General features: G+C 38.6%; 1 protein-coding gene across 1 annotated transcript in view; it reads left to right on the forward strand.

The window, feature by feature from the left end:
* Positions 1-20,785, forward strand: part of LOC126321991 (chaplin-A-like) — a 142,375-nt gene that overhangs the window by 93,251 nt on the left and 28,339 nt on the right. Inside the window, exons 16-19 of the mRNA XM_049994246.1 lie at positions 1,566-1,603; positions 9,175-9,211; positions 12,911-12,948; positions 20,507-20,543. Of these exons, the coding sequence (XP_049850203.1) occupies positions 1,566-1,603; positions 9,175-9,211; positions 12,911-12,948; positions 20,507-20,543 (150 nt within the window). The remainder of the gene's footprint in view (positions 1-1,565; positions 1,604-9,174; positions 9,212-12,910; positions 12,949-20,506; positions 20,544-20,785) is intronic.

Genomic DNA, 20,785 nt, shown 5'->3' on the forward strand with positions numbered 1-20,785 from the left:
AAGTGTAGGTTGCACTGGCGATGTCAATATTGAGGGCTGCATTCTTATTTGTATAGTCATGGCACTCTGAAGTTATAGTTGATGTAGAGTTTGTGACCTGGGTGGGCTGGTAAGCCCTTGTGCAGTGATCTATGAAGGCTGTGCATTGCAGGAGTACTGGAAAATTGTCCAGTGTTATGGGCCTCTGTACAGAAACTATGCAGTGTCTGTCATGGGAAAGATGAGCTATACTGAGTTCGTTTCAAGCCTCTTAATATGCCAGCAACAGAGAGCCCTCTGTTGAATTTCACAAGACAGAATTGTAAGGAACCATCCAGATGGTACACCGCCCACGTCCACCTAATTCCTGTTATGTCTCCTGCTCCATCCTGTTGCCATACCCATCAAAGCTCTTCCCACCTCACCCCTGTGAAGAAAGCACCTGAGAAGTACCCCACATCATCTTCCATGCCTTCTTGTGGCTATATCTACCCATCTGTAAATAAAGAAAGAAGGGTTGCATTGCATTTGTTTGATGTGGCAGTTTGACTGCACGAACATCAAAAATGTGGTAAGTGATCAAAATTTTTGGTATTACTTTGTGTGAGGTATTCCTGAGAAAAATTCATGATAATTTGAAATTGGGGGTGAATTTCCTGCAAGTCACTAAGTGCTCTTATTGTCAACTTCTTGATGAATATAATGTTGGCAATGCCTGCAATGAGTGCGGCTGCATATCCAGTCATATACACTGTTCCTACCTGTTACACTTGCCACAGTGAGTTAATCCTGCTAAATAAAGTTGTTTGTTTCAATAAGCACATTACTACAGGATTGTAAAATTTTGACCTTAATTATGTGAAATGTTGACAGTAAAATTTGTTTGCACTATGCAGTCTTCAGACAGTAGCCACCAACTGGAATAAAGTTTTGGCTTTATGGAACTCGGTTAGTAATGTTCACTGCTGTACATAATTATGTAGATCAGATGCTCAGTTATTCACTGATCAGTAAGCACTCTAAAAGATTGAAATAATTGTGTTCTTGGCGTAAACTATGTTCAAAATACTTAGGGGCATTCAGGCAGGTTGAATTTTCGACAACTGCCGATATTTCGGCTTATGCACACTCCGCTATTTTCAAGGCTTAAACACTGATACATTTCCTCCCCGTAGGTCTCACATTTTTTACCTCGACGGGGAGGAAATGTATCGGTGTTTAAGCCTTGGAAATGGCGGAGTGTGCATCCGCCGAAATATCAGCAGTTGTCGAAAATTCAACCTGGCTGAATGCCCGTAAGTACTTTGAACATAGTTTACGCCAGGAGAAACTAAGGTCTCACATTATTTACCTCTACGGGGAGGAAATGTATCGGTGTTTAAGCCTTGAAAATGGCGGAGTGTGCATCCTCCGAAATATCGGCAGTTGTCGAAAATTCAACCTGGCTTAATGCCCGTAAGTACTTTGAATAATTCTGTTCTTTATCATGTCATACTGTAACATTCTTAGTTAATCACCTGTTTTTTTTTACCTTTGCAGATAAAGTAGTTTTTATATTAACACGCAATTTCTTTTCTCGCAATCAGGGCCTGTCGAGGAGCAAGTTCCACCTCCTACTGCTCAGGTGAGTGAAACTAGAGGGTAGCACCTGTGAGACTGTCAGAGCATGGGTGAGTTTCACCAGTAGCGAAACAAGTTTGGTTTTGTGTCACACAGTTTCCTGCCCTCCTCCTAGGGTGCTCACTAATTTCATCAGCCAAGGGTTTTCATCCCTTGTGTGTGCTGCCCTTCACAACCTCATTTTAATTAATCAACTCCTTTCTATGTATCCTATTCATCTCCACTTTCTTTCTCATTGTTTTTTTGCACTCCACTCCACTCCTTCCTACCCCTACAACATATGCAACTTTGTTTACACTGATTACCAAAATGTTATCTCAAATAAATTGTCAAGATAAAATTGTATACTGAAGAATCCAAAAACTTTCTCAAACAATACTTTCATACTGGCTAATGACAGCTCACCTTCAGGTTTTTCTCCTGATACAATAACAGTTGCCACTGTGCTTACAGATCTATGGGCTAGGTACATCACTGAACAGGAATGGGGTAGCAAGGAATAAACCAAAAATCAGCAGGTACGGTGAAGCTTAATAGTGCAACTATCGTTTTCCCACTCTGTAGAAATTCTTCATAAATTTGCAACAGAGTTCATCCACAAGAGAAAAAAATTCCTGAAGTAAATAAAAGTTTAAATCAACTGTTTGAACTAAAATATAACTTTATTGCTGCAGCCATTGTTCATCGGTCCTATAGACATTGTGAAACATGTAACTTTCGCCAAGTTTTAGGTGACACAGCAGTAGATATGATAACTAATTTGTGTAAAATATTTAGTTATTGCAACTACACAAGACGTACGTTCCTACATTGACAGTAGTCACACTTCTTGCTATTATCATAGCCAGACAAACTTAAAAAAATCTTCTTTCGATATTTGTGTGGCTATTTAATAGATATCTTGTGATTTTCATAGAGAGATCATCTTGTCTCTGGGTGTGAAGATTTTAACACATGTAGCTTAGTAATTCAATAAAACTAACTTCATGTTTGGTAGCTCATGTATCACAGATTGTGCTGAGTGAAGTAAAAGTAAGGGTGTAGCTACTTTTGTTTTTTGGGATTTGCTTCCAGTAATATTCAGATAGGTCTCTGATACATGAAATAGAATCAAGTGATAAATATTTGGATGATCATCCAAATCTTGTACTGATTTATGTTTGCTGATAGGTGTCCCTCCTGCAATGATTATACGATCAATGTGCATGCTGTATGTCATATGAATTTGAATATATAGTGTCTGCCACAAGGAGTGAAACTCTGAGGGCAAGGGCCCAATTCACATTAACCTATGCTGCCATAGATATTGCAAACATATCTCAAATGTGATGACAATGTGTCTAATTAATCCAAAGAAATTAAAAATGTTTGATGTGTCACAGAGTAGTGTGTGTTTAGTGAAGCTGCAGATACTAGGTGTTGCTTTGACATTGTTTACAATTTTTGAATGATCATAAGCTGGATGCTAGAATAAATTAGGTGTTCTAATATCCTCATCATTACCAAGCAGTAAAAGTAGTTGTGTTTCATGCTCCACAGAGGGGATATTTTTGAATAGTTTGGCACTGTTGTTGTACCATTTCCATAGTGAAGATCAACTTCTGATCAATATCATCATGAGATCTTGTTGGAGCTGAATTTCAACCCTTACTGTATCACAAACTGAGATAAAGTGGTCCATACTGAAGTGATTATTGAGAATGTTTGCTGCCTCACTCTGCTCACTCTCTTCATGAGCTAATTATAACAGACACAGTGCTGCAAGGAAGGGGGCACAAGTCATTTTTTATGTGATTGTCTTTTGTTGGTATTCCTGAAGTGGTGCAAATCTATCACTCCTCCACAATATTCATTGGCATGCAATATTAAATGGCATCTGTCATAACTACTATTACCATATGTCTTAAATCTTCATACTTCCTTATAAACTCTGTGTAGCTTTCCACAAACTTTGATTGTCTTGCAAGTTTCTGTTCAGTTTAATAGAGTAATCTTGCTGTATTGTGGAAAGAATTGAATAACAAACTCAGCTCTTCCTGAAATGGAAGATGAACAATGAATCTGTCTGTTGAATCTTCAGTTGTGTGTTCCAGGATGGGTGAGTCACATTGCTGCTCTTCTTACATAATTAAGACATTGATACCTCACAACTAGGTTTGGAACAGCTTTAAGTAAAAGAAATGGAATGTGGACTCGCATATTTTGTAACTTGTTATTTTATGTAATACACTTTCTTATTTACAACATTATTATTATTATTATTATTATTATTATTACAAATTAATAACTTACTTAAAGTCACGATATTCACAGTTGAAACTTGAACAGGCTTAATTAATTAGAAGCCATATTTTGTCAGTTGTACCATTCCAAACAGGGCATGAAATTTGAAGTACACGGGTCACAAAACAAGGAAACGTCGCAGCAGTTGGGCAGGTTAAACAAAGATATTATGAGTTAAATGATTTACAATGACAGACATTAAATGTGCTAAGAACTTGCTGCTTTTGTAACTATTACACAACTGAATAACATTCATACAAACACAGGAAGATTTGCAAGTCACATCACTTATTGTTGCTGCTGGAAGGTCCCTCAGCAATGTTTAACACACAACAAAAAGAAAGAATAACCCTTAAGCAGTAACCTGTACATTGCAGACAAACATGAAAAATTGCCTTTAATAAATAAACATTCGTCCCAAATTCAGAATAAGCTGAGAACTACAGCAGAGCTACCACAGTCAACAAGGAGCAAACAGCCAAATTCCCCAAGTGGGGTTAATTAATGACTATTCACTGAGGTAACGATTGACAGTTTATACTGATAGCTAACAGGGTTTAAACTAAACGTGTTGAGAATTAGGATTAAGAATGCTAGGTTTAAGCAAGTAGTTAAAGGCATAATGAGGAGGAACCTCAGGCTTAGGAAATATGCCTTAATCTCCTGATTTCAATAAATCAATAAAATAAGAGCAGATTACTGGTTAGTGCCCAGAGGTGAAACTCCACCACAGCACACGTCAAATGAGCAACTTCACTTCCTTCGAGGCCCCACAGTGTGACTGGTAGGGGCAGCATACTGCCAGTCAATCTGGGTGCCACGTGATGACAGAAGTGCTGCCATGGCCAAATGCAAACATACCTCTGCTCTGTGTTCAGGGAATAGCAACATGTCATTTCCCGCTGACACACATCAATGGGAACAGTGGTCTGCACAAATAAAGCTTCACACAATAAGGGCCAGGAAGTAGAAAATGTGAATGCTTGGCACAACTGACTAGAGATACAAATTAACACTCCTTAAAATTTGTATTATTCAGAAGCAAAAATTTAAGCATGTCCTGATACATTAGCTCAAGTGTACACATGTACCGAGGTTGCTTTGCCTCTGACACAGATTGTGTTGGAGTAGATTCCCATCATGACTTAAAACACGGAATACTCTTACACTTGCATGATGCATGACCCAGAACACAAATTGCAATTAATAACATTTACTGATGATCATGCACTGAATCACTCATAGGTGCATTATTATTACAGATGCAATTCTAGATAACACAGATATGACCTTACTCAAATATAACAAAACAACTCAAAACTTGACTCAGTTGTGAAGGAGCAGTGACTATGCAGGATTTTAGCCAGGGTATTATTGCATCCTACCCCCACTTGTGATCATCAAGGAGCGATAAAATTTAAGCTTGTAGAGTAAGCCAGTAACTTGCGAAGCAGGTTGTGTGCAATGTCCGTATGTCTTCTTGCATGGCACCGCTGTTGGTCCTCATGTAATCTGGTCCATTTTTCTCTCACTGACTCGACCTTCAGTGGTATCTTTTGTCCTGCACTGGATAGTGGGAGTCCCCCAAAAGTAACAAATTGCCAGCCATATGCACTCCAGCCAACTGTTCTCCAGGCCCCACCAAACGGACACACATGCACAATCGCACGTGTGCTTTGATCAAAGATCTTAGCTTGCAACTTGCAATCTAATCAATATCAGCAACCTAAGTAGTTAGTGATGCCAGTGGAATACAGTACCACCAAGATTTGAGATACTGTGGCTCAGACTTGATTTCATCCTTCTGTCCTTCAGTTTCTTCAAGAAAGTCAGTGTAAGTCTTCACAGAGCATTACACAAATGGCTACCTTGACAAAGTTTTGTGTTCTACCATTTGATACTGCTTTGACACACATAACCCAACACAGTTCTCTCTCTTGAAGCACAGGATGATCAGTTCCTATGGAGAGAGTCCTTGCCTTATGAATGTACACACAAACTTGTGATCCCAGCAACATGTCCATCTTGACAGGTGACCAAATTTCTGGATCAACAAGTTATATACTCATCAAATCCAACACAATGTGATTGAGATGAGATGTCAGTTATCTTCAGCAACATTAAACACACAGAAGGTAAAATGAAGACTTTTATACACGAGTCAATTTGAATGAAGATGCACTGTTTTGTTTCTGGTTTGATTCCATCTGTTCCTTGAATGTGTGCTCTACTTTGCCATTTGTGAAGTCAGAGGCACTGTGCACATGGTTGAGATATAAATCATGTCTGCAAGTCAGAAACTGAGAGAGCATAAGTTTTTCATGTGCCACTGCTATCTTTTAACCATATTGTCACTGTTGTAAGCAATACTTGTTTGCCAGGGATGATTTAGGTGAGCAATAACACAATGCAGGTGATGAATGTATACCATTGTGTTTGTATTTTGTCACTAGGACAGTCCCCTACCTTTTTCCATTTTGTGTGTTTTATTTCTGTGTGGTGTGATTTTTGACAAGCATGACAGCATACAGATGTGCAACTAGAAGCCCTACAAACACGCTTTAAGCAATTAAGCAAACAATTTGTTGGGCATCAGAATAGGTTTGTGTTCACTACATGTGGCTTGCCTGAATTTTCTGCACTTCTGCAAAGTATGAGGCAAGTGGCACATGACAAATGCAGCACTATCAGGGACTAGATCAATTTCAAATGCGCAAAGTGCTTGGTATTGCAGGAAGTCTGCTGTTTGTTCCCATATGTGCTGTGCCATGTAGGTCTGTATCCTTCTTGATTTCAGATTTGCATTTATTTTACAGAAAAACCTACCTCTCTCCTAATGTCAGAAAGCTTTTGAACTCCGATGCAATTTAAATTCTGTTCTCACAGACTGGTCAACATTTTATACAAATACGTGAGATATAGTCATGTCTTGCAAGGATTAATTTAGTTGTAATGCCATCAGCACATGAACATTGCTTGAAGTAGTCCAAGTATCTATGGTAAGAAACCAAGTGACCATTTGTCATTTGCTATCATCAGACTGCAAGAATAATTCGAATTATTCCAATCACAAAGAAAACAGGTTATGACAGGTGTGAAAAATTACTGAACTGTCTTTTAAATAAGTCATGCTGGAAAATAATAATGCGAATTCTTTACAGACAAATGGAAAATCTGGTAGAAACAGACCTCAGGGAAGATCAGTTTCGATTCCGTACAAATATTGGAACACATGAGGTTATACTGATTCTATGGCTTACCTTAGAAGCTAGATTAAGGAAAGGCAAACCTACGTTTCTAGCATTTGTAGACTTATATGAAGCTTTTGACAATGTTGACTGGAATACTCTTTCAAATTCTGCAGTGTTACTCAATCTGTATTTTGAGCAAGCAGTAAAGGAAACAAAAGAAAGGTTTGGAGTAGGTATTAAAATCCATGGAGAAGAAATAAAAAATTTGAGGTCTGCTGATGACATTGTAGTTTATTCAGAGACAGCAAAGGACTTGGAAAAGCAGTTGAACGGAATGGACAGTGTGTTGAAAGGAGGATATAAGACAACCATCAACAAAGGCAAAACGAGGATAATGGAATGTAGTAGAATTAAGTCAGGTGACATTGAGGGAATTAGATTAGGAAATGAAATACTTAAAGTAGTAAAGGAGTTTTGCTATTTAGGGAGCAAAATAACTGATGATGGTCGAAGTAGAGAGGATACAAAATGTATACTGGCAATGGCAAGTAAAGTGTTTCTCAACAAGAGAAATTTGCTAACATCGAGTATAGATTTAAGTGTCAGGAAGTTGTTTCTGAAAGTATTTGTATGGAGTGTAGCCATGTAATGAAGTGGAACGTGGGTGATAAATAGTTCAGACAAGAGATTAGAAGCTTTCCAAATGTGGTGCTAAGAAGGATGCTGATGATTAGATGGGTAGATCACATAACTAATGAAGAGGTATTGAATAGAACTGGGGAGAAGAGGAGATTGTGGCACAACTTGACTAGAAGATGGGATTGGTTGGTAGGCATCTTCCGAGGCATCAAGAGATCACCAATTTAGTATTGGAAGGCAGTGTTAAGGGTAAAAATCATAGAGGGAGACCAAGAGATGAATACATGAAGCAAATTCAGAAGGATGTAGGTTGCAGTAAGTACTGGGATATGAAGATTGCACAGGATAGAATAGGATGGAGAGCTGCATCAAACCAGTCTTAGGACTGAAGACAACAACAACAACATCCATTTTCTGATTCCTACGCCACCTTTGTGCACACCCACAAGGAAGCTTTCTAAGGATGACAAGAATTTCAGTGGTCCCTGGCACCCTTCGAGAAACATTATTTCCCCAGTTGTGGTGCCCAGGTAGAATATCTTACAAATGTAATCATTACTGTGACACAATGTTCCATTCTTGCACTTCATCTTTACTGCTCCATGTCACATTCACTCGATTGACTGAGCCATTTAGTGACTCATCTCACATGCAGAGATGTGCTCTCCATGTTTTTAACCATCATTCTATGATGGTAAATTGCATTCATTATAAACAGTTGCACACACAGTGTCATCGAACTCTTAAGGATAGCAAAAAGCTGGCTTTATATAATGTAATAGTTCTTTTAACAATTTCACTCTCTCTTGTGTGTGTGAACCTCAAATGGCTCTCTGGGACCAAGATCAACTCACAAATTCCTGTCCGAGTAGCAGCAGATGTAGTCATGATGGACCCTATCACTATCTCTATGAGCTGTGATTTTATAATGGTCTGTTATACATTTCCCCTTCCACTATCCTTTGGACTACTACACCAGGCCATTGTGAGGGGTGTTTGATCCAGCAAACTATGCTGTACTTCTATTTTGGTCACTGGCAGTATCGTTACACCAGCCTTCAAACATCTAGCAACTATGGTCTGCTTTCCCATTCTGTTGACTTGCGTTTTGTGGGCACCTTGGCCTACACTGTGACAGTGGCTGTATGTAGCAGCTGGAATTCAGACCGTTAAGCTCAATTAAAACTCAAATATTTTGTGATTCTTAACTTGGAGCATTATGCAGCTTTATCAGTCTCACATTAATAGAATTGCATATCCATATACTTGTCACTGCACCTGATTCCTAATCTCTATCAATATTTAATTTGCCAACTCATTAACAATTACAAGGGCATGTGCAGTGAGATGACATACCACTGGCACATTTAAGGTATTTGATTTACACTTAAATTAAGTTGATGTAAAGTTATTCATATTATTATTATTATTATTATTATTATTATTATTATTTCTTTTGCAGGATCCACAAGAGGTGCAAGCAGAAGAGGTAGTAGCAGGTGAGATTTTCACTTTCTTCAGTAGCTTAATTACATGTTAAAGTAATCACTTTAATGTTATCTTGTGTGGCACAGTTTTTCATAATTTTCTTTGACATTAATTCTTCATTGATTGTGTGCTAAAGCATATCAGTGAAACAGTTGTTCAGAATTTTATGCTAGAACCTGACACTGGATATTAATTACCTAGTACATAATTCATACTGAAAATTGGCAGTGCCATTGTAACTACAAGTGATTGGTCACAAAGGTGCAGTTGTGTTTGAAAAGTGTACTGTGGTAGATTGTGAGGAAAACGTGATCAAAGAGGAAGAAGACAAATATTTAAGTAGTAAATTGACATTTAAAAAATAAGTCATTGTAAAGGTAAGCTCACATTACTAATTGGCACACTACAACAAGTAGTAATGTTTAGATCACAGTCCCCTTATTCTGTAGTCATGGCTCATACTAAAATCATCATCTTGAGAGAAATATTTTAAAGTATACAACGATTGCTCAGCATAGTTGAGCATCTTAAAGAGGAAAATTGACAAAGTTATTGGGGACCAGATCAAGTTAACCACATTCATGGCTAGTGATTTGAAACCTCATCATTATGTCTTGATATGAGGACTACTGTCCTTGTAATCCTTCTTCTTTCCCAAAGCAGTATTTTGCCATCTGTCTGATGTGTGAAATAGCCTGGCACATCTGAGTGCCACAGTTACCCATCACCTGCAAAGAGGCTAATTGACTACCAAATGACAGCATGCTACAGAGTACAAGGTCCCTGATATGTTGGTAGCACCAAAACATGTGTACTGCATTCTCGAGGTCATCTCCAGTCCTACAAACTGCACACCCATACCAGCTTTCTTAATTTGAACATGTGTTATTCCCTCTTAACTCATCCTTAACTTCCACAAAACTCATTCAAGCTGGTAGTCGCTACTCCTATGCTGCCCTGCAGTAGCATGATGGTAACCTGGCTGTGTGTGAGCATGTGTTGTGTGGTAAGGTGAGGGGGGGGGGGGGGGGGGGGGGGGGTTGGGGGGAGTGTTAGCAGTTAAGGAGAATATTGAAGACTCCGTGCAATGGCAGAATGGGGGCTGAGCAGTGCTGCAGTGCTGGAATAGGAAGATATGGATGAATGAGAAACATCACTAACTAAGTTGGAGTCCAGGAGGGTCACAGAAACATAGAATATGATGCAAGGAGGGTTCCCACCTTCACCTTCATTTGTCTGTTTCTCACCGATTCAGACCCTTTCCTGTCTCAATAGGAGAAATATTATCTCATATGTGGAGAGAATGGCTGATAATAAGTATCCAATGATAATGTATGTACAGTATCACTTTTCCTTTGTTTATAAAATATTTCCCATTAAGATTTTCCCTACAGTCTGTTCCTAAGCCAATCTATTTGTATTCCTGCTTCAACTCTCTACAGGGAATCCAGCAGGGAACTGCCATGTGCAACCCACACTCATAATCCCATGTCCCACCTAGTTTGCTCAGGTAGCCATACCGTTGTAACTTCGTTGCAAAAAAGAAGGCACATGATAATGTTGTGCAAGTGAAGCAGCTTCCTAGTGCAAGCAACACAAAAATAGTTCTGATATGCTCTGAGGTTATAACTAATGTGGGAATCATTCTTCAAGGTGTTAGGTGAGCACTGCAAGTTGCACTAGTGGTGTCCTATCCAATGTTGTTGTTGTGCTCAGAGGAAAAGTTGTCTATAACAGCACCAAAAATGTGACAACTGACATCCTCATGGAGTGCCATCCAGGAGGTACAGACCTGGAAGAATAATGCCGGAATCGGGCAACATCATCATTGAAGGAGGATAGTGACGTGGAATGACACAGAGATGAAGGCTACTGACGGGAACACAAGACACTGGTAATAAGTTTCCAGAAACAAAGAAGTATTGTAAATAGCACAAGAAGAGAGATGTTCCTTAGTAGACAAGGGGAATAGAGCTTCATTGCAACACATTTTGTGTGTAACAGCATGAAACAGGTTTCTAGTGAAGGCAAGGTAGAGAATGCCCTGATGCACTAAAAGATATTTGCTACTATGAGAACTATTCCTTTACTCTCCATTTTAGCACTCTGTCTGTAAAAACTGAGAAGCACTGCTGTAGGCACCTAAAGTGTAGGTTGCACTGGCGATGTCAATATTGAGGGCTGCATTCTTATTTGTATAGTCATGGCACTCTGAAGTTATAGTTGATGTAGAGTTTGTGACCTGGGTGGGCTGGTAAGCCCTTGTGCAGTGATCTATGAAGGCTGTGCATTGCAGGAGTACTGGAAAATTGTCCAGTGTTATGGGCCTCTGTACAGAAACTATGCAGTGTCTGTCATGGGAAAGATGAGCTATACTGAGTTCGTTTCAAGCCTCTTAATATGCCAGCAACAGAGAGCCCTCTGTTGAATTTCACAAGACAGAATTGTAAGGAACCATCCAGATGGTACACCGCCCACGTCCACCTAATTCCTGTTATGTCTCCTGCTCCATCCTGTTGCCATACCCATCAAAGCTCTTCCCACCTCACCCCTGTGAAGAAAGCACCTGAGAAGTACCCCACATCATCTTCCATGCCTTCTTGTGGCTATATCTACCCATCTGTAAATAAAGAAAGAAGGGTTGCATTGCATTTGTTTGATGTGGCAGTTTGACTGCACGAACATCAAAAATGTGGTAAGTGATCAAAATTTTTGGTATTACTTTGTGTGAGGTATTCCTGAGAAAAATTCATGATAATTTGAAATTGGGGGGGAATTTCCTGCAAGTCACTAAGTGCTCTTATTGTCAACTTCTTGATGAATATAATGTTGGCAATGCCTGCAATGAGTGCGGCTGCATATCCAGTCATATACACTGTTCCTACCTGTTACACTTGCCACAGTGAGTTAATCCTGCTAAATAAAGTTGTTTGTTTCAATAAGCACATTACTACAGGATTGTAAAATTTTGACCTTAATTATGTGAAATGTTGACAGTAAAATTTGTTTGCACTATGCAGTCTTCAGACAGTAGCCACCAACTGGAATAAAGTTTTGGCTTTATGGAACTCGGTTAGTAATGTTCACTGCTGTACATAATTATGTAGATCAGATGCTCAGTTATTCACTGATCAGTAAGCACTCTAAAAGATTGAAATAATTGTGTTCTTGGCGTAAACTATGTTCAAAATACTTAGGGGCATTCAGGCAGGTTGAATTTTCGACAACTGCCGATATTTCGGCTTATGCACACTCCGCCATTTTCAAGGCTTAAACACTGATACATTTCCTCCCCGTAGGTCTCACATTTTTTACCTCGACGGGGAGGAAATGTATCGGTGTTTAAGCCTTGGAAATGGCGGAGTGTGCATCCGCCGAAATATCAGCAGTTGTCGAAAATTCAACCTGGCTGAATGCCCGTAAGTACTTTGAACATAGTTTACGCCAGGAGAAACTAAGGTCTCACATTATTTACCTCTACGGGGAGGAAATGTATCGGTGTTTAAGCCTTGAAAATGGCGGAGTGTGCATCCTCCGAAATATCGGCAGTTGTCGAAAATTCAACCTGGCTTAATGCCCGTAAGTACTTTGAATAATTCTGTTCTTTATCATGTCATACTGTAACATTCTTAGTTAATCACCTGTTTTTTTTTACCTTTGCAGATAAAGTAGTTTTTATATTAACACGCAATTTCTTTTCTCGCAATCAGGGCCTGTCGAGGAGCAAGTTCCACCTCCTACTGCTCAGGTGAGTGAAACTAGAGGGTAGCACCTGTGAGACTGTCAGAGCATGGGTGAGTTTCACCAGTAGCGAAACAAGTTTGGTTTTGTGTCACACAGTTTCCTGCCCTCCTCCTAGGGTGCTCACTAATTTCATCAGCCAAGGGTTTTCATCCCTTGTGTGTGCTGCCCTTCACAACCTCATTTTAATTAATCAACTCCTTTCTATGTATCCTATTCATCTCCACTTTCTTTCTCATTGTTTTTTTGCACTCCACTCCACTCCTTCCTACCCCTACAACATATGCAACTTTGTTTACACTGATTACCAAAATGTTATCTCAAATAAATTGTCAAGATAAAATTGTATACTGAAGAATCCAAAAACTTTCTCAAACAATACTTTCATACTGGCTAATGACAGCTCACCTTCAGGTTTTTCTCCTGATACAATAACAGTTGCCACTGTGCTTACAGATCTATGGGCTAGGTACATCACTGAACAGGAATGGGGTAGCAAGGAATAAACCAAAAATCAGCAGGTACGGTGAAGCTTAATAGTGCAACTATCGTTTTCCCACTCTGTAGAAATTCTTCATAAATTTGCAACAGAGTTCATCCACAAGAGAAAAAAATTCCTGAAGTAAATAAAAGTTTAAATCAACTGTTTGAACTAAAATATAACTTTATTGCTGCAGCCATTGTTCATCGGTCCTATAGACATTGTGAAACATGTAACTTTCGCCAAGTTTTAGGTGACACAGCAGTAGATATGATAACTAATTTGTGTAAAATATTTAGTTATTGCAACTACACAAGACGTACGTTCCTACATTGACAGTAGTCACACTTCTTGCTATTATCATAGCCAGACAAACTTAAAAAAATCTTCTTTCGATATTTGTGTGGCTATTTAATAGATATCTTGTGATTTTCATAGAGAGATCATCTTGTCTCTGGGTGTGAAGATTTTAACACATGTAGCTTAGTAATTCAATAAAACTAACTTCATGTTTGGTAGCTCATGTATCACAGATTGTGCTGAGTGAAGTAAAAGTAAGGGTGTAGCTACTTTTGTTTTTTGGGATTTGCTTCCAGTAATATTCAGATAGGTCTCTGATACATGAAATAGAATCAAGTGATAAATATTTGGATGATCATCCAAATCTTGTACTGATTTATGTTTGCTGATAGGTGTCCCTCCTGCAATGATTATACGATCAATGTGCATGCTGTATGTCATATGAATTTGACTATATAGTGTCTGCCACAAGGAGTGAAACTCTGAGGGCAAGGGCCCAATTCACATTAACCTATGCTGCCATAGATATTGCAAACATATCTCAAATGTGATGACAATGTGTCTAATTAATCCAAAGAAATTAAAAATGTTTGATGTGTCACAGAGTAGTGTGTGTTTAGTGAAGCTGCAGATACTAGGTGTTGCTTTGACATTGTTTACAATTTTTGAATGATCATAAGCTGGATGCTAGAATAAATTAGGTGTTCTAATATCCTCATCATTACCAAGCAGTAAAAGTAGTTGTGTTTCATGCTCCACAGAGGGGATATTTTTGAATAGTTTGGCACTGTTGTTGTACCATTTCCATAGTGAAGATCAACTTCTGATCAATATCATCATGAGATCTTGTTGGAGCTGAATTTCAACCCTTACTGTATCACAAACTGAGATAAAGTGGTCCATACTGAAGTGATTATTGAGAATGTTTGCTGCCTCACTCTGCTCACTCTCTTCATGAGCTAATTATAACAGACACAGTGCTGCAAGGAAGGGGGCACAAGTCATTTTTTATGTGATTGTCTTTTGTTGGTATTCCTGAAGTGGTGCAAATCTATCACTCCTCCACAATATTCATTGGCATGCAATATTAAATGGCATCTGTCATAACTACTATTACCATATGTCTTAAATCTTCATACTTCCTTATAAACTCTGTGTAGCTTTCCACAAACTTTGATTGTCTTGCAAGTTTCTGTTCAGTTTAATAGAGTAATCTTGCTGTATTGTGGAAAGAATTGAATAACAAACTCAGCTCTTCCTGAAATGGAAGATGAACAATGAATCTGTCTGTTGAATCTTCAGTTGTGTGTTCCAGGATGGGTGAGTCACATTGCTGCTCTTCTTACATAATTAAGACATTGATACCTCACAACTAGGTTTGGAACAGCTTTAAGTAAAAGAAATGGAATGTGGACTCGCATATTTTGTAACTTGTTATTTTATGTAATACACTTTCTTATTTACAACATTATTATTATTATTATTATTATTATTATTACAAATTAATAACTTACTTAAAGTCACGATATTCACAGTTGAAACTTGAACAGGCTTAATTAATTAGAAGCCATATTTTGTCAGTTGTACCATTCCAAACAGGGCATGAAATTTGAAGTACACGGGTCACAAAACAAGGAAACGTCGCAGCAGTTGGGCAGGTTAAACAAAAATATTATGAGTTAAATGATTTACAATGACAGACATTAAATGTGCTAAGAACTTGCTGCTTTTGTAACTATTACACAACTGAATAACATTCATACAAACACAGGAAGATTTGCAAGTCACATCACTTACTGTTGCTGCTGGAAGGTCCCTCAGCAATGTTTAACACACAACAAAAAGAAAGAATAACCCTTAAGCAGTAACCTGTACATTGCAGACAAACATGAAAAATTGCCTTTAATAAATAAACATTCGTCCCAAATTCAGAATAAGCTGAGAACTACAGCAGAGCTACCACAGTCAACAAGGAGCAAACAGCCAAATTCCCCAAGTGGGGTTAATTAATGACTATTCACTGAGGTAACGATTGACAGTTTATACTGATAGCTAACAGGGTTTAAACTAAACGTGTTGAGAATTAGGATTAAGAATGCTAGGTTTAAGCAAGTAGTTAAAGGCATAATGAGGAGGAACCTCAGGCTTAGGAAATATGCCTTAATCTCCTGATTTCAATAAATCAATAAAATAAGAGCAGATTACTGGTTAGTGCCCAGAGGTGAAACTCCACCACAGCACACGTCAAATGAGCAACTTCACTTCCTTCGAGGCCCCACAGTGTGACTGGTAGGGGCAGCATACTGCCAGTCAATCTGGGTGCCACGTGATGACAGAAGTGCTGCCATGGCCAAATGCAAACATACCTCTGCTCTGTGTTCAGGGAATAGCAACATGTCATTTCCCGCTGACACACATCAATGGGAACAGTGGTCTGCACAAATAAAGCTTCACACAATAAGGGCCAGGAAGTAGAAAATGTGAATGCTTGGCACAACTGACTAGAGATACAAATTAACACTCCTTAAAATTTGTATTATTCAGAAGCAAAAATTTAAGCACGTCCTGATACATTAGCTCAAGTGTACACATGTACCGAGGTTGCTTTGCCTCTGACACAGATTGTGTTGGAGTAGATTCCCATCATGACTTAAAACACGGAATACTCTTACACTTGCATGATGCATGACCCAGAACACAAATTGCAATTAATAACATTTACTGATGATCATGCACTGAATCACTCATAGGTGCATTATTATTACAGATGCAATTCTAGATAACACAGATATGACCTTACTCAAATATAACAAAACAACTCAAAACTTGAGTCAGTTGTGAAGGAGCAGTGACTATGCAGGATTTTAGCCAGGGTATTATTGCATCCTACCCCCACTTGTGATCATCAAGGAGCGATAAAATTTAAGCTTGTAGAGTAAGCCAGTAACTTGCGAAGCAGGTTGTGTGCAATGTCCGTATGTCTTCTTGCATGGCACCGCTGTTGGTCCTCATGTAATCTGGTCCATTTTTCTCTCACTGACTCGACCTTCAGTGGTATCTTTTGTCCTGCACTGGATAGTGGGAGTCCCCCAAAAGTAACAAATTGCCAGCCATATGCACTCCAGCCAACTGTTCTCCAGGCCCCACCAAACGGACACACATGCACAATCGCACGTGTGCTTTGATCAAAGATCTTAGCTTGCAACTTGCAATCTAATCAATATCAGCAACCTAAGTAGTTAGTGATGCCAGTGGAATACAGTACCACCAAGATTTGAGATACTGTGGCTCAGACTTGATTTCATCCTTCTGTCCTTCAGTTTCTTCAAGAAAATCAGTGTAAGTCTTCACAGAGCATTACACAAATGGCTACCTTGACAAAGTTTTGTGTTCTACCATTTGATACTGCTTTGACACACATAACCCAACACAGTTCTCTCTCTTGAAGCACAGGATGATCAGTTCCTATGGAGAGAGTCCTTGCCTTATGAATGTACACACAAACTTGTGATCCCAGCAACATGTCCATCTTGACAGGTGACCAAATTTCTGGATCAACAAGTTATATACTCATCAAATCCAACACAATGTGATTGAGATGAGATGTCAGTTATCTTCAGCAACATTAAACACACAGAAGGTAAAATGAAGACTTTTATACACGAGTCAATTTGAATGAAGATGCACTGTTTTGTTTCTGGTTTGATTCCATCTGTTCCTTGAATGTGTGCTCTACTTTGCCATTTGTGAAGTCAGAGGCACTGTGCACATGGTTGAGATATAAATCATGTCTGCAAGTCAGAAACTGAGAGAGCATAAGTTTTTCATGTGCCACTGCTATCTTTTAACCATATTGTCACTGTTGTAAGCAATACTTGTTTGCCAGGGATGATTTAGGTGAGCAATAACACAATGCAGGTGATGAATGTATACCATTGTGTTTGTATTTTGTCACTAGGACAGTCCCCTACCTTTTTCCATTTTGTGTGTTTTATTTCTGTGTGGTGTGATTTTTGACAAGCATGACAGCATACAGATGTGCAACTAGAAGCCCTACAAACACGCTTTAAGCAATTAAGCAAACAATTTGTTGGGCATCAGAATAGGTTTGTGTTCACTACATGTGGCTTGCCTGAATTTTCTGCACTTCTGCAAAGTATGAGGCAAGTGGCACATGACAAATGCAGCACTATCAGGGACTAGATCAATTTCAAATGCGCAAAGTGCTTGGTATTGCAGGAAGTCTGCTGTTTGTTCCCATATGTGCTGTGCCATGTAGGTCTGTATCCTTCTTGATTTCAGATTTGCATTTATTTTACAGAAAAACCTACCTCTCTCCTAATGTCAGAAAGCTTTTGAACTCCGATGCAATTTAAATTCTGTTCTCACAGACTGGTCAACATTTTATACAAATACGTGAGATATAGTCATGTCTTGCAAGGATTAATTTAGTTGTAATGCCATCAGCACATGAACATTGCTTGAAGTAGTCCAAGTATCTATGGTAAGAAACCAAGTGACCATTTGTCATTTGCTATCATCAGACTGCAAGAATAATTCGAATTATTCCAATCACAAAGAAAACAGGTTATGACAGGTGTGAAAAATTACTGAACTATCTTTTAAATAAGTCATGCTGGAAAATAATAATGCGAATTCTTTACAGACAAATGGAAAATCTGGTAGAAACAGACCTCAGGGAAGATCAGTTTCGATTCCGTACAAATATTGGAACACATGAGGTTATACTGATTCTATGGCTTACCTTAGAAGCTAGATTAAGGAAAGGCAAACCTACGTTTCTAGCATTTGTAGACTTATATGAAGCTTTTGACAATGTTGACTGGAATACTCTTTCAAATTCTGCAGTGTTACTCAATCTGTATTTTGAGCAAGCAGTAAAGGAAACAAAAGAAAGGTTTGGAGTAGGTATTAAAATCCATGGAGAAGAAATAAAAAATTTGAGGTCTGCTGATGACATTGTAGTTTATTCAGAGACAGCAAAGGACTTGGAAAAGCAGTTGAATGGAATGGACAGTGTGTTGAAAGGAGGATATAAGACAACCATCAACAAAAGCAAAACGAGGATAATGGAATGTAGTAGAATTAAGTCAGGTGACATTGAGGGAATTAGATTAGGAAATGAAATACTTAAAGTAGTAAAGGAGTTTTGCTATTTAGGGAGCAAAATAACTGATGATGGTCGAAGTAGAGAGGATACAAAATGTATACTGGCAATGGCAAGTAAAGTGTTTCTCAACAAGAGAAATTTGCTAACATCGAGTATAGATTTAAGTGTCAGGAAGTTGTTTCTGAAAGTATTTGTATGGAGTGTAGCCATGTAATGAAGTGGAACGTGGGTGATAAATAGTTCAGACAAGAGATTAGAAGCTTTCCAAATGTGGTGCTAAGAAGGATGCTGATGATTAGATGGGTAGATCACATAACTAATGAAGAGGTATTGAATAGAACTGGGGAGAAGAGGAGATTGTGGCACAACTTGACTAGAAGATGGGATTGGTTGGTAGGCATCTTCCGAGGCATCAAGAGATCACCAATTTAGTATTGGAAGGCAGTGTTAAGGGTAAAAATCATAGAGGGAGACCAAGAGATGAATACATGAAGCAAATTCAGAAGGATGTAGGTTGCAGTAAGTACTGGGATATGAAGATTGCACAGGATAGAATAGGATGGAGAGCTGCATCAAACCAGTCTTAGGACTGAAGACAACAACAACAACATCCATTTTCTGATTCCTACGCCACCTTTGTGCACACCCACAAGGAAGCTTTCTAAGGATGACAAGAATTTCAGTGGTCCCTGGCACCCTTCGAGAAACATTATTTCCCCAGTTGTGGTGCCCAGGTAGAATATCTTACAAATGTAATCATTACTGTGACACAATGTTCCATTCTTGCACTTCATCTTTACTGCGCCATGTCACATTCACTCGATTGACTGAGCCATTTAGTGACTCATCTCACATGCAGAGATGTGCTCTCCATGTTTTTAACCATCATTCTATGATGGTAAATTGCATTCATTATAAACAGTTGCACACACAGTGTCATCGAACTCTTAAGGATAGCAAAAAGCTGGCTTTATATAATGTAATAGTTCTTTTAACAATTTCACTCTCTCTTGTGTGTGTGAACCTCAAATGGCTCTCTGGGACCAAGATCAACTCACAAATTCCTGTCCGAGTAGCAGCAGATGTAGTCATGATGGACCCTATCACTATCTCTATGATCTGTGATTTTATAATGGTCTGTTATACATTTCCCCTTCCACTATCCTTTGGACTACTATACCAGGCCATTGTGAGGGGTATTTGATAGAGCAAACTATGCTGTACTTCTATTTTGGTCACTGGCAGTATCGTTACACCAGCCTTCAAACATCTAGCAACTATGGTCTGCTTTCCCATCCTGTAGACTTGCGTTTTGTGGGCACCTTGTCCTATTTGTGACAGTGGCTGTATGTAGCAGCTGGAATTCAGATCGTTAAGCTCAATTAAAACTCAAATATTTTGTGATTCTTAACTTGGATCATTATGCAGCTTTATCAGTCTCATATTAATAGAATTTCATATTCATATACTTGTCACTGCACCTGATTCCTAATCGCTATCAATATTTAATTTGCCAACTTACAAGGGCATGTGCAGCGAGATGACATACCACTGGCACTTTTAAGGTATTTGATTTACCTTTAAATTAAGTTGATGTAAAGTTATTCATATTATTATTATTATTATTATTTATTTATTTTCTTTTTTTTTCAGGAGCCACAAGAGGTGCAAGCAGAAGAGGTAGTAGCAGGTGAGATTTTCACTTTCTTCAGTAGCTTAATTACATGTTAATGTAATCACTTTAATGTTATCTTGTATGGCACATTTTTTCATAATTTTCTTTGACATTAATTCTTCATTGATTGTGTGCTAAAGCATGTTAGTGAAACAGTTGTTCAGAATTTTATGCTAGAACCTGACACTGGATATTAATTATCTAGTACATAATTCATACTGAAAATTGACAGTGCCTTTGTAACTACAAGTGATTGG

Source organism: Schistocerca gregaria, unplaced genomic scaffold (assembly GCF_023897955.1).
Source record: "Schistocerca gregaria isolate iqSchGreg1 unplaced genomic scaffold, iqSchGreg1.2 ptg000784l, whole genome shotgun sequence".
NCBI classification, from domain to species: domain Eukaryota; kingdom Metazoa; phylum Arthropoda; class Insecta; order Orthoptera; family Acrididae; genus Schistocerca; species Schistocerca gregaria.